Source organism: Phalacrocorax carbo, chromosome 1 (assembly GCF_963921805.1).
Source record: "Phalacrocorax carbo chromosome 1, bPhaCar2.1, whole genome shotgun sequence".
Lineage (NCBI taxonomy): Eukaryota > Metazoa > Chordata > Aves > Suliformes > Phalacrocoracidae > Phalacrocorax > Phalacrocorax carbo.
Window position 1 is genome coordinate 151224591 of NC_087513.1, and position 15636 is coordinate 151240226.

A 15636-nucleotide genomic window follows, 5' to 3' on the forward strand; every position below is an offset into this window, starting at 1 on the left:
TGAAAGAACCAAAACCCACACCCACTCGTTATTTTTTGCCAGGGTTGGCTGGGACTGCAGTTTTATAATGTAGTTCTTTTTTTACTGGATGGGTGTCGCCATGTTGATATTACTTAGTACAGAAGCTTTTGAGCTCTACCAACCAGAGCCCAATTTGCATCAGCATCCCCCAGATGAAAGACTATTTTCCCCTCTCTGCTTCCCAGAAGGTGAGTTTACATAATACCACTCTTATTAAAGTCTTTTGAGTTAACATACATAAAGAGAAGACAAATATCTCAAGGTTAGTATCAAATTCCCAGATCTATAGGTAATTACCCAGCTGATACACTTCAGAAGTCCACAAGCTGCACTTAAACCATGTGGGTGAAGATCCCATGCTAGGGATAAGTGTTTTAGTGTCCTCCGTTTCAATGACAGGTTCATTTCAGGGCTCAATGTCTGATGATATGTTCTGTTTTAATTAATTCCTTAAGCCACCACTATCAAGAGGAAGAAACTAGATCAGCTGAAAATGAAGTTAAGTCCGTGTGACACAGAAGTGGCTTTGCAGAAGAGGAGAGGGATCCAAGGGACAACTTAACACTGCCTGGTTTGATGTGCATTTTAGATCTCATGATGATCAAGCAACTCTGCCTTTCCACAGCACCCTCCTTGTCCATATACACATATCCTCCTAACACCTACATGAGTTTTAATAACTTCAGTCATCAATGTAAAGCTGGCACATAGACATAAAGTCAGAAAAAGTGTAAACTGGGAGCCCAGTGAAGAAGCCTGACCCTTTTTCTGTTCCAATTCTTGTACATATGAAGTATTAAGAACAGTTTGTGAGAATCTGCTATTGTAAATCAGAATCTAACATGTTGTCTCTGCTTTTAGGCAGGATGGTATCTGATCCTTTGCTTCCAGTGAGTGATGTCACGCCTAAGGCACCAAGAAGCCTCTCCTCTATATACCTGCAGTCACATTAAAATAATTCATCTAGATGAGATCGCTTATTGTATGTATGTATATAGAGTGTATGATTTCAAAGACACAGCAACATGTTTTTATCTCAGAGGCACTACAGTTGGGATCCAGACTCCTTCAGTATAATGACTGTTTACAGAATTATCCTACATCACAAAAAACATTTGGATGATCTCTTATTCCTCTGCCATTTCACTACTATGGTTCAAGACAGTCTGTAGTAAGAATAAAAAAGTCCCCAGATCTCCATAAACAAAGCAACCATTTGTGTTTGTGCTTTCTAGTGAAGATGAGCAAACCCCCAGTGATCATGGGCAGAATAATCTTATGGATAAATGATTTTTTCCTTTCTCTGGACCAGTTTTACTAACATTTAACATTCCACCTCTTTCCCAGTTTCTTATTTGTGGACACTTAAGAAAATTCTTGAATGGATTAGGGTCTATGTGTATAAAAATAGAGGTCTGAAATTGGAAAACAACAGAGTAAGATGCTCCTCTCCTCAGGCTCTTGTAACATGATTTCCCTTAGCATAGTCCATTTCACCTTTCAGCTCTTAATACAGTACCTCATCATAGTATTTTCTCAAACTGCTAGTAATAAAGTAAAGAAGTAAGCCATGTTGTTGGCTACCTGTAAAAGCTAACCTGAAGTGCATCTGATTATTCTGCCAATTTGTCACTTCACCATTCAGAATCAGAAGTTGTAAGCAGTTTATAATCTTTCGGAGGGTCACCACCCAATACACTATCCAAACATTCATTCAAAGACGTGTTCATTCAACACACCCAGATAAAAAACATGGAGGCTGTTTTTAAGAGGCCCCCGAAATAATTTGCTTGGAAGCACTTCTAAGACACTTTAGCTATACAGCCCTTGGCTGAGCTGTTCACTGGACATTACAGCTCTCCCTGGCAGAGGAACGCAGCTCCGAGCACAAAGGGACAGGACAGTGCATATGTGCAGCAGTTCTGATCTGTATATTTATACTATCACTTCATTGCACCACATAAAATCAGAGTCTCTTGAAAATCCCTTCCTTTCAAAGCAAGTTCATGCCTGACCATAAACTGCATTAAAATAGAACTTCAGCTAAGAGACCGTAGCCGTAATCAATGATGAGGTACGTAAGGGTCATTATCAAAGCTTTATAAACACAGAAAATTCAGCCCAGTTCATGCTTAAAAGAAAGCCAAAAATGGTAATGAAATGGCAATTAATTTATGTTGGTTATAGAAATTTAGAAATCTAGTGCATCTTTAAAAATAGTTGAATGTGAATCCAAATTCTTTGACTGTATCTGTTAGTTTTCTACAGCATTAATGTAAAATTCTGCATCTGGGCTGGAAAAACCCCAGGCTACAGTTCAAGCTGACTAGGTAGCAGCTTGGCAAAGAAAAAAATGGATGTGTTTGTGGACAAGCAGGGTGCTTTTGCAAAAGTGATGATCAACTGTGTACTGGGCTGCATGAGCAAACCAGCACCAGAAGGCTGGAGGAAGTGATTATTCCTTTTTGCTCAATGCTCCTGAGGCCACATCTCAGTGTGGTGTCCAATTTTAACCCCTCTCCAATGTAAGGAAGACCTCGACAAATTACAATATGACCAGCAGGGGGCTGCTAAATGATCAGAAGAATGAGGAACAGGATGTACCAGGATGGGTTGAAGGAACTGGGCTTATTCAGTGAGGAGAAAGGAAGGCTTAGGGGTATATTTGTTGCTGTATTGAACTACTTGAAGAATTGTAACAGAGAAGACAAAGCAAAAAAGGTCCATAGAGAAAGGATTATGGCAACCATCCCAAGCTGCAATTTCACTGGTATGAAATTGCAGTGAGCCCTTCACTGCAATTTCTCGTGTTCTCATTGGTACTATCCCAAGCTCTTCAGCTCTGCTTTTTCTTTTTAGTGAATCTCCTCTAATAAATCTGTCCAGATGCGATCTGTGAATTCCACTCAACAAGATCAAAAAGCAGTTCTTATAGTCAAGCAGAGAGGACTTCCTCTGCCTGAGCCCTTGGTTTCTCCTAGAGCTTTCAGGCACGTCAGAGTCTCTTGTTATCACATACTTCAGGAAAATGCAACTGGCCATGTGTCAGTACCAATGTTCCATGACTCCCAGCTGGCCAAGTGAAACGATGATGCAAAGCATTTGTCTCCACAGCTTAAAATACCTGCCCATGCTTTTGCTACCTGTCGTCTTCCTAACCTTCTAAGGAAGCTCTTGCAGGCAATGTCCTCACTTCATAACTGTATTTCTTGCTGCTGGCTATTTTAGGTTCTGGCCTGGGGGATACCTGCAAAGCTAAGGATTATGTGGCCAAGGCTTGCAGTCGTGGATAGGAGGGTAATAGGTATGAATGTGTGCGAGGTGGGACAGGGGGTCTCCATGTGTCCTGAGAGGAGGCTGTTAAATGATCTCCATTAGCTGTTGCACAACTGGGCTATTCTCATCTGCTAAATAGCAAAACATCTCAAGCAAACACAAATTCGGATAACTGATTCCTATGATCACATTATTTTTCTGAAATAACATCACTGTACACGAATTCCAGCTTTGTTTTGTTTCATGTGAATCTGGCTCCTTTTTTTTTTTTGAAGGTGAAAAGTGCAGCTGAAGGGACCAATGGTGAAATTAACTTTACACAGTAAATTACATTTGCATTATTTTTAAAATAAGCTACTGCTACTTTAAATCAAGCTACTTTTCCTTTAGTGCTCTTAATTTTATAAGTACTGTGCTCTAGAGCTTTCCATTAAGCAAAGTGTTTTTAAATGAGTCTTAAATAATTTAAATATCTCTTTTCTAAAATACATCCTTTTCCTGGAAGAATTTTTGTCAATTTTATGCCTTCTTGGGAAGAAAATAAAGCAGAGACAGTATTTTATTATTCTAGCCACAGTCTTGCAAGAGCAGAAAAAAAATGTGCAACAGTAATAGTCTCCATTCAACAGCAGGCACACACTAAGAAAAATCTATAATAATGTAATTTGCCTTCTTCACATCCCTACCAACTCGAATGAAGTTAAAAATAAAAGGAAAACCAGGAGACATTTCTTATTCCAAACTGATGTGAAGGAGGATGTTGTATTTGTTGTCAATCTGAAGCCTGCCTGGCTTCAGCTAGTACTTCCCCCTCCAGGAGAAAAAGGACCTGGAGCCTTGGTATCAGCAGCCTGATACTAGAGACATAAAAGTGAACACCGCCCAACTTCTCCTCAAGAAAACTTTATGGCTTCAGTGTAGACCTGGGCACCTGCTCTGACAGACCATAAGTTTGTCCTTTCCCTGAACAAAGGACAGTTTAGTGCCATTCTCCAGCAGTTATCCCTTATAAGGCAGGGGCCAAAGTAGCAACAGCACAACACATTTCTGAAAACGGCCGGTATTGGCCTACGGGGAATGGACTGAACGTGGTGTTAGTGCTCTCCCTGAAGGAAATTAGCTGTGATGCAAAGGGGATGTAATGCAGTGGCAGTGACACTGTAGTCTGCATGACACACCTTCTTTTGATAAGGCTCCACAGTTCCTGTAAATCATATTGGGAGCGTACTTGAACTACCACCCCTACAGATTTCCTGAGGTGTGTTAGTCAGAGAAATTAGGTGATGTAAACCTTTATTTCACCTGATCCTATTAAGCTTCTTATGAGACACAGGACGAGAATGAGGTGAAGTGAGTGTGACCATGTTGATGCGCAAATTTTCCCACAAAAAGTATTACTAAGCATTTTTTTTGTTCTGTAATATGTGAAGGAGACCAAAAGAGACAGATGTGATAAAACTTGGCCCAAGCATAAACAGCTGGAAAAGGATTTCCATGAAGTATGCCATGTCATGACTGAAGTACGTTCTTGTCATTGGGTTGCACATCTCCAGCACTCTGAGGGATGGCTGGATGGTGACCAGCCCCTTCTAGCCTCCAGCTCTGCACAGATTATGCAGTCATATCCAGTCACTGACTTAACCAGGTACAGAACTGGACCCAAGATTGTAAGATGCTTTCTTGGTTGAGTGCAATGAGTTTGTGTCTTCGTGCTCTTCTATGACAACTCACTGGCACACTTTCTCCCCAGAGAGCACTGCAACGAGCTGAATCACTTTTAGTCCATAATGACACATCAAACATGCAGCTATTTGTGCTGCAATAAAGAGGAGGTGAATATAAACTCTAGGTATTACATATGAAATCTTGTTTCTTCAGATAAAAGGGTACAATAATATTCGAATACGATATTGTTGTTTGATTTAGATGGGAAGCAGTGTTGTTTCTAGAACAGCTAAGTAATGTATGTGAAAGAAACTTAAAGCCAAGGGTGCAAACTGACAAAGGGAACAGGTAGAAAGATGACAGGGGCGATGCCTGTCTCTGTGTTTGAGATGGGGCATTACACACTGCCCTCTGACACAGTAACTCGCCTCAGAGAAGGTGAGATCATGTCTAACCTCAGCAGTGGGGGGACTGTGGCTGCATGGCTGCATTGCAGTTATAAGGTGTAAGACTGTACAAGTGCCATCTGAACACTTTCTAACGGTCACATCCAAGCAGGACAAAAATAAGTATGGTTCCTGGGAAATTAGGAGACAGGTCCAGTATTTGAATAAGTAGCAATGGTTGTCTGGGGCACAACCACTGAATTTTCAGGAGCAGAAAACCTAAATAGGAATCTGCTCCTCTCCTCTTTCAAGTAGCTCCCATGGAAAAGCTCCCTGGGCTCATGCTAGTCAGAGACAGTTATACTAAGTGTCATCCAGACCAACAGCAGGGCAAATCTGAGTAAATGCAGGGTCTGTTTAGCACAAAACGTGATTACAAACCATTGTTTATTCATGCTCAAATTGCACAACTCGGCTGTTCATACCAACAGATGTCTCCTTCCTTGTGCGATGCATGTGAGGTTCTGAAGCCCACATTTGGTTTAAAGTCCTCTTCAATAACAGTAAAAAAGAAAGCGGTTTACAGTTTTATGCTCCAAGTGATCCAAAGCCTTGTTATTCTGATGCATTTGCTAACCAAAAATTAACTGATGTCAGTGATGTTACGCTGCCCCTCAATGAACATAAGCATAAAGATGAACAGGCCCATGATATTTCATAGCAGTGAAGGGGTCATATACCATCATACTTGCTGTATTATGCAGCACACTACATCTGAGTTCTAGCATCTATTAAAATATATAACTAATTATTTCCTGATGCTTTGGGAAATCAAAGCTCAGCTAAAACGTTGGATTTAGATTGATTTTTAGGCATTCTATCACAAAAGATAGAACAGCAAACACATATCTAACATGTCAACTGGCAAATTCATATGACCCCACAACCCAGTTTGCCCTGTTCTTCTATCGATCCTTTTTGTCTAATATTTTAATTTGAACTCAGTGAGCCAAAATAAAAAAACCCCTTTGTTCTAAGTTTGTCTAGCGCTTACACAAGAAGGTCATGAGAAAGACTCCTAGGCACTCACAGACAGTAATGAACTACTAGTAACGCTACTGCTGCTACAGTACTGTAAATGCCTATAAATGTTCTTTTGAAGCAGAGATGGCAATAGGTTTGGGGGAAGAAGGAGGACTGGGTTTTGAAGACCCACTGGAAACACTAGTCACTCTGGTTAAGTGACCCACCCACCTTTTGATGACAGGCAGATGGTGAATTTTGGGTTGTTTGTCACTCAGTAGGTTCCCCCTTCACACTACCTCTAATCAAAGCCTGCCATTTCCTCTGCTGTCTTTGCTCCAACAAAATGTTCCCTTTGTGCTGTTGCAATCCACTTCCCTCTAAAGATCCCATCGAGACTTCTGGTGCTCATCACCGTCTGATGCATTCCAAATCCTTACTGTGCCCACAAAGCCTTTGTGCAAAAGGAAACAAATGCTGGTGGTGCTGAAGTGTGTTTTCTTTCCTAAGCAGGTATGCATTTTAGCACGCCTGTCATTACATCATTTTACATCACCTCTGTATTTGGAACTCCTTGAGAGATGAATAAGCAGTTGGCACCATCTCCAGGTATTGGCATGATGGGCTTTCCTGTTGATTTTTTGCTAAAAGACATTTCTCCAGCAAAAAAAACTCTCAGAAAAACTAATATGCTGCTAGACATAAACCAAAAGAAAACGCTTTCATTCTAGAAATGACATAAGTAATCAAAAATGAAAGATGACAGAAAATTACTGTACTTACTATATGTCGTGCTGCAAACACTCCATCAACTATTGCACAACAGAACGCTGCTACCACGCCAAAGCTGATAAACACGATGGAGGCTACTAACTGAGAAGAGAAAAACAGATTGAGTAATGTTTTCAATAGAATTCTTTAAGTAAAACAATTTCACTAATTTTTCTAGTATTCTTAAATGGCGTTTCCCCCTGCTGTAACTCACTTTAGATCAGTGTGGCAGGATGCCAGACACGCAGAAGAAAAAAGGCAGAAATCCTTGATGCTAGGTTGACATACCATCAAGTTTACTAGGAAAGCTTAAATCTTTCTAGAGAAAATTAGGTCATCTATAAGAGTTATTAAATTCAATGGTGATTTATTCTAAATCAACTTATTTAGTAAAACAGCAGTGGTGTCCACAGGGAGCATGGCAAAAAGCCATGTTCCTGTTGGCTCACGTCAGTCTCTAGAGCTTTACTACAGTGGTAGTAGTTCACACATACAGATAAAGACATTGTAGTAAGTTAATAACTAGCCCATGAACTCTCAGAAAGCTTTTATCATGCCAGATAGCTTGTGATACCTATGCCACAAAAAATCAGAGACTCATAGGACTGGTACCTCTGGAAGGGCTGGGGTGTGCTGCTTTGGCCCCTGCCCTTACTGGGCTCCCAGCCTCAGAGTGGGCATGGCAGAGCACAGCAGAGCTCAGTACACGTCCCCAGCTGCGGAGCACACAGCAGCCTCTTTGACAGCCTACCAGCCATAGCTTCAGATCTCATTTTACCTCCCAAGATGCTTCACACATTAAGCATTATTAATTCTTCATCAACGGGACTGTGGATGGCGTAACGCTACAGCACTGCTCTAGCACAAGTGGTAGTAGTATGGAGGGCTCAGGGAAAAAGGCCGTGCAGGTTGGGCATGCCGAGTCCCCTGCTAGCCGAACTTGCTTTATCTCAGAGGATGACTACCGCTGCAGCTCTAGCAACAGCTGCAGGGCTAGCGCAATCCCAGATACTGCAAGCTTAAGGCCCAATTTACTCTGAAGAGAGCAACAGGACTCGGAAAGGCTGAGCACTGGTATGCATCTCCATCAGAGACCAGTCAGCGTGCTGCTGGCACACACTCTTGTGATGGCACTGACTTGTTTTGAGGGCAAGTCTGAAGGATGTAGTGCTGTGAGCGAGGTGAGATGAAGTGAGTCCTGAAAGAGAAACCCTGTGTACGCCTGGCAAGGTGCTCCCCTTGGGCTCATTAGCCCCAACACCGTCAGATGAGGGAGAGGTGCTGTCACTCCTTCCTCACTGAGATTAGAGGGTTTTGTGATTTTGAGGACTCTGCACCTCGAGTTTGGATGAGTGGGTACCTGCAGGATATAAGGTGAACCTAGCATGCACTCTCTAGCTGTGTTTTTAATATAATTTAATGTACATCTCTCATCTCTCTGGCATTTCTGACATGATGTCACAAGAGGAACCCTCAGAAACATCCTATATAATAGCTTAATTTTAGTTTACAACAGTATTAAGTTATAGTAAATAACTGCAACAGATTAAAAAATTTCCTTGAAAATTGACAGAACGGCATCCTTAATTGATAGAGCACATGGACCAGGGTTTCAGTTAAGAATTTGGAATCTCTTTGTTATTTACCGGTCATTAATTGCTCCTTCGCAGCATGTATTTCAGAAATGCTCAGGTATAGATTTCCAAAATTACATCCATACAGTTCATATATCCCTTTTGCCTATACAAAATTCATATCCGCATTACCTAAATACTGTTTTCACATGTGCAAAATTTGTAAGGCATCACAAACCCACTTGAAAAATGGACTCTTTATCTTAGGCTAAGAACAGTACAATGTCAATAGTGTCAACAGAGGACACAGCATTAGTGACCACCTCAAAAACATGCATATTGGGCAGGTAAGAAATTACAGCCTTATAAGCCCACAGCATTGGACACACAAATGAAAGCAATATCAAACATTTGGAAATAAGAGCTCTCAGGGAACCAGCAAAAAGTACAACTTTAAAGCAGAAGAATCACAGCTTTCAAATGCTTTCTGATACACTCTTTTAATCTCTCATTAGGTCATGGCTCTTAGATCACATAATCAGAGGTGAGCCAGCACTGCCACAGGGATTGCTGTGTGATCCGAATCCTCAGCGTGGGGAGGAAAGGGGCACATGGAAGTGGCTGAGGCTGACGGAACTGGCTGATCATGGGAACCTGCTGCATCCCCCGCTGCAGCCTGATCCATCCTGCCGTAAGGAGGCAGAAACCTTAGGAAAGCACTGTTGGCTGCATTGCCCTTCAACCTCTGCCATCCCCCAGTTCCCCAGTATGGCGGGTCATGTCTCCTGAATCTGTTTGTCTAAAGATTTTGGCATGCAACTCATCAGATCAAGATGGTTGTGGGCTCCTTATGGAGAGCTATTATCACTGCAGACCAGTGACCTGTGCTACTCTGTGGCAGCTGCATTTGCTACAGACCCTGACCTTTTTATTTGAAAAACCAGCAGCATTCAAAAGTTCAGTTCAAGTCATTATTGCCTGATACCTCTATCTTGTTTTTCAAGTCACAGCAGTCAATCAAATAATTAGTGGGCTTAGCCAGGTGTTTCCAAATTGCCTGAGCTCAGGACGAATTTACTGGAAGCTGACCTCAAGGTGGCTTTTCATTTCACACATGAGCAACTTACTGATGATCTACAACCCCCAAACCAACATTTCCCACTCATGGAGATAGCTTAAATCACCTAATGAGTACGCTGGCCAGTCCGTTTCACCGTATAGCTATAAGAGACCGCATATAAAGGTGCACAGTAAATGATAGTATAGACAGGAGCTATGGACTTGGCTTTTCACTCCTCAGTCATGTTGGTGAGCATCTACCCATTCATGGAGTACCTTGCAAGTCAAAGGCTATCAGCCAGTCTGCTGTTCTTATCCATGCCTACTAGCAACTATTTCAGTGAGTGGTCCCTTTGAAAGGAAGAGGACCATTTCTTGACTGAAGTAATATTCATTACAATGCTGAAGTAGAAGAAAGTGACACTTAGGGTTTCTTATGACTTAAATTGACTTCTCTATGTATTAGAATGATAAAAGGAGTAATAATACAAGAATGACGCAAAGAAATCCTTAAAATAAAATTACAGATTTACATTCTCTCTCAAACCTCCCATTGCTTATTAAGAATGTGAGAAACACATAAAGTACAAAATTAATTACTGCTAAAAATTGCAGCAAATACAGCCAAATGAAGAGCTGTTGTAAATTCAAAAGTTAATTTTCCTGAGTGGCAGGTGATTGCTGGAGTTGTGAGTTCACGAGCCTAGCACTGTCAAGAAAGAAAAGCAGTGCAGCTCATTTAAACATAGAGAATTTTTACTAATAGGTTAAAGAAATAGCACTTTTTAAAAAATACTGATCCATCACATCATCTCATCTACATTTTTAATAGCAGTATGTTTTGTCAGGAAAACTATTCATTATTTATAACAACATATTTTAACAGTTATTCAAGAAAGAGTTTTGCTCTTGCTGTTCCATTGCTCTGCAGCCAGGCTCTTCTACAGCTGTTACTATCAGAACGTGTTTACTCCTGGTTCTGGTACAGAATACAGTAGTTTGGTTATTTACAAGGGAACCATGAAGCCAGCTATTAAACCGTGAAAACTGTACTGTGTGTGCCTAACAATCAAAAGCAGAAGCCAGTTGTTTAACAGAGGTGTTTTAGCAAAAGCAGAGCAAATGAGCAGTAAGAATGAGGGACTTTTGCACATAGTATTAACTGGAGAGCTGTTATCTTCAGTCATGTCACACAAATACAAAACCACTCAAAAATGCAAACCTAGTGAAAGGCTGGACTGCTAAATTCTTGCATGCTGCCTTCGTTTGGAAGAGGCATGCATTTTATTGCAGAATTCACCTGTCTTAAACAACCCCTTGTCCTTCAGCAGGCATATAGCACCACTGGCTGCACTGTGTCACCCTCCCGTGCAAGAGAGCCTAGTGAAGGCAACAGAGCCAGGGGACACCCACGCCACGGAAGTTGGTCATGGACTCTATTCAGCTGTCAGAAATACACCTGGCACACGTACTTTACAACTGACAGTCTCCCACAATGATTCCCAGGCATGGTTTTGGAGTTCAGAGTTGGCCACAGACCAGACCCAACAGAGAGTTTGACATGGCCACCCTGGCTGCAGCCACGTTCTCACATAATCACCACACCTCAGGTCCCCACGCATAAGCATCTGCTTGCTACAGGTGGGAACCTTGTTGGCTGTTTCCAACATCCCTGTGAAACACCTCTATGAGGCTTGCTAGGCTCCAGGTGTCTGTTCTCGCACATACCTGGTTTCCCCATGGCTCTAATTTAGCCCTTACCTGTCTTCAGTCAAAAAGCATAACCGCTTAGACAGTGACAGTCAATTCTGGTACCAGGTGCTGTGTGAGATGCCTCCTTCTCTCAATTTAGACTAAGTAGATCTGTGACTTTGGAAAACGCATGAATTTTTGTTTTCTAAATTACCTTGGTATCAGATATAAGTTACATTACATCAAACAGACTCACTTTGTTCATGCTAAATGGATATTTTCACATTGCACAGCCTCTGATGTCTCCAAGCATTGTGCTGATCAAGTCCCCCTGGGATTTTCTTCCAGACAGAGGAAGAATTTCAACTACCCTCATCAATGTAAACTGAGAAACACTGTCATCCAATACCTTTTGTATTGGAAGGTGAAGGCTTTGCAAAAGGCTGTGTAAATGTTATGCCACAGGTTTGTAAAGCCCTTTTTATCCCCACACAGATTCAAGCAAATATATTTGGAAAAGAAATGCATGGGGTAGTTTGTTGCAGGCTGCCCCTAACATTACATCCCCCAAAATACAATTTAATTCTCTGGGCCTTTTTACTGGTTTGGTTTCCCTGTCTCCAAGCTCTAAACATAGTATAGGCTCAGATAAATCCGCCGCATTTTTTCAGTATGCTGAGGATGAGGATGTAAGAGCAGAAGTTTACAAAAACTATGTCACAAATCCAAAACAGAGAATGACTTCCCACACCTGGTGCAATCTCAACCAGGAGCTGCATCTGTTATCACGGCACCTCAGCAGGGCTGTAGATTAATAGCACACGATACGAAGACAAACTCATTGGATTGCATTTCTGATGCTACTATTAACTAAATGCTGCCCGTGAAGTGGGATGGCATAAGAGTACTTTCAATTGTGAGTTCATTTTCTCTAATTTGAAAGCCCTCTCCTGTGTGGCCCCTTCCCCTCCCACCATGGCCACTTTTTTCCCTTGCCCGTGAAACAGAAGTTTTGCTGCTGTGATGAAAATTAAGCTCAGGCAAGGCTCCTACTATGTCAGTTTTCACAACTGGGCTAATTAGGAGGTTTCTCACTACACCAGGTAATGTGCTTTACAATTTATGGCCTGCCAACCTATTCTTTACAAAGGCTGGTTCTTCAGTAATAGCACAGCAGTACTTGAGGCTCTGCTGGAAGGTTGTCACAGTGCAGGTGACAGGATTATGTCATGTTCGTTATTCATTAATGCCTATTCCAGTATAGCACTAGTTACAATGACACGAATTCATAACGATGAAAGACTTTTATAACTGGCCAACCTGCACCTGAAGAACTATTTCCTAAGCTGGCTTCCAAATGAAAGAGCGAAGAAAAAGTAAACAATAAATGCTCTTGGTTTTAAGAGCACTAGCTTTGGTACAGCTAAGGAAGACAACGACTGGGAACCCGTGCATAAACAGATAACTTGCTCCTGAATGTAATACACCGAATAACGTAGCCAATGCCTGCAGCAGATACCTATATTACCAGGAAGGCCTTCAGACAGAGATGCTGCACACATGATGTTGTAAGGTATTTGGATAAAGTCTTGTGTTTAGATCAAGTGACCAAATTAGAAACCTACAGCCTTTCCATGGTATCATCACTGTTGGATTCAGCAAGTCCAGCCATACGTTGTTGAATATTATCAGCAACAACACAGATCTTTGATTCAGGTTTTCTTCCCTCTCACTGTTGCTAATAGCACCGCAGGGCAAAGACCTGAGCCTATGTGACTGCCCACTGCCATCTGAAATGGTGTCTTGCTCTCCTGTCCTTAGTTTGGTCCCTGCTGTCCAGTCCTTTCTCCTGCTCTTTCCCCCAAAGGGGTGCATCCCTGCATACCAGATCCTGTGCTTGGCCAAACCCACAGCGAGGCAGGGCAATACACCCACTAGGCAGAAAACTATCGGTCCCCCCAAATGAGTTAAATCAGATAACTGTAAGGAGAGATGAGCATTAGACCCAGTGGAAGTGAGAGGGTGGGACCATGTGGCCAAGACAGAAGGGAGGGAGATAGAAGTGCTGGCAGCAACAGTTATATTGTCTAATCTATTTAATGTAATTTGCACTCCTAGGGATTATCAAAATAAAAGCTAGGCTTTAGCTGTAATGAACAAATGATAAAGACTGGGGTTATTTTATTGTTTGTGGTCAAGGAGACACTTGTTTCACTGCCTGTGAATAAGTTTCCCGTTTTTCATCATTGTCAGGGATAATTAAGAAAAAAAGCAATACGAAAAGGCCAGTTGGTGTAACACAGGCAGGGGAGGGGTCCCATGAGAAATGTAAGCAACCTCACATGCATAAAAGGGCAGAATTATTTAGATAAACAAATGTTGAGGAAGAGGTATCAATTATTATGCCAAGGAGAAAAAACAAGATCGAAATCCACTTTCAAAATAAAGGCAGCATTTTCATTCAGAGAATTTCTTTTTTTCTTGACCCATATCATGAAGGGCAGAATGGTGAAGGACAGAATTCACAATATCTTTTGTTGCACCTTAGAAACTCACAGCTAATTTATATCATATGTAGGCATAGTTAATGCATATTGCTTTCTCTTTTTGTCTTCCAGTGGTGACGATGCTAAGCTTTTGCAGATAGTTCATCAATTAGGCTGCTCACAAGGGACCACAGAAGTATCTGTGGTCAGGAAATGCAACAGGGCAACTTAACAGTCCCAGCTCTCCCCCAGCCCGAGAGGGCTTACGCAGCACAGCTCAGTAAGACAAGAAAGGGAGCACAGGCATCTGAGTCCGCTTACTCCAGCTCCTCCAGACATGCACGGAGATCTTTAGGACAGGGGCTGTTTCTTTACTGGTCAGGTAAACAGACTTCTTGAGCTACTGGGAACTTTATTTGTGCCATTTGCCATGGCACATTTGCAATTTGCAAATTTGCATTTGCAATATGACAGTTATAGAATTGGGGGAAATTAGCATCTGAGCTTATCGACACACGCCAGGGCTGTGTGATAGGTGTGCTGGGTCCCACGACACGAGGTGGCTCACAGCCGAGCTCCCATGGAGGAATGTACATAATGATATAGCATGTACTGGCTGCCATACAGGCCATTATCTCTCCAAGCTCTGTGACATCTCTCAGCGGGCAGAGCTGAGCAACCCAACATGACACAACAGCCAGCGCCCAGGCTGTCATGGGTGGGGGGAGGCAGCAGTGCCACACTGCATGGTGGGAAGCATGAGATGGTGACCAGCCATCTTCTGGTCTGCTGCACGTTCCTCTCAGTACCCGAGGCCTGAGGGAACTCTGCAAATTAGCAGGTGTCCATATAGCATTCTCCCTAAATGCATAATACTGCATAGCTGTCAGTGCACATTTACAAATACACTTACCTGAGTCAATGGGCAGTACTGATGCTCTCTGCTTTTCTTTCTGTTGCTAGTATTAGCACTGGATTCTCTGCTGCAGATACTCTACTATGGATATCTCCATACATGTTCAATGATTTCTTCCTAGCAAATTTCCCTACAAGCTGTGACTAACTAAATGTTTAACTGGCTTTGGTTCAGTCTCACTTCGCTACACCTTTTCAAAACAAATATTTTTGTTTTGAAACTAAACAAAAAACGCATCTCAACTTCTTCCTCCATCACTTTTGGTTTTCTTAATAGTTTTTACAATCCAGCATCCTATTCCAGAAGTGTCCATCTATTATTACTTCTGCATCCATCAGCATGTTCATTACTCTCTCCCTGCCTCTATTAGTTTTAAATTCTTGTTTTTATTTCAGAATTGTGAAAGTTTCCTTTATGGCCTATTTACATACTGCCTTGTCCAATAGGGACATAATGGTATCACCCTATATGAATCAGCCACTCCCAAGCAGCCATCTTTGCTTGCCATTTCTCTTTAGGACTTGAAAACCCATGGTTCAAAACTGCTCCTTAGTACCCTTGCTGTTAAGCTCCCCACAAGGCTTCCCCAGGCACCCACGCATAGAGCATCTCTCCCATCCTCCTTCCCCCGCTCCTGACAGCTAGCAGCGGCTGTGCTGTCCTCACAGGTGTTGATTACAGCAGCTTAACTCTTTTGCAACTCTTCATCTAGAAAAGTGGCATGGAAACATTTTGCCTTAACATTTTACTGTCCAAATAAAAACCAT

The 15636-nt window shown here is 42.0% G+C and overlaps 1 protein-coding gene across 1 annotated transcript in view; it reads right to left on the bottom strand.

The window, feature by feature from the left end:
* The window catches only part of TMEM255B (transmembrane protein 255B), a 70525-nt gene that overhangs the window by 38135 nt on the left and 16754 nt on the right, over window positions 1-15636 (bottom strand). Inside the window, exon 4 of the mRNA XM_064446145.1 lies at window positions 7155-7244. Coding sequence (XP_064302215.1) covers window positions 7155-7244 — 90 coding nt within the window. The remainder of the gene's footprint in view (window positions 1-7154; window positions 7245-15636) is intronic.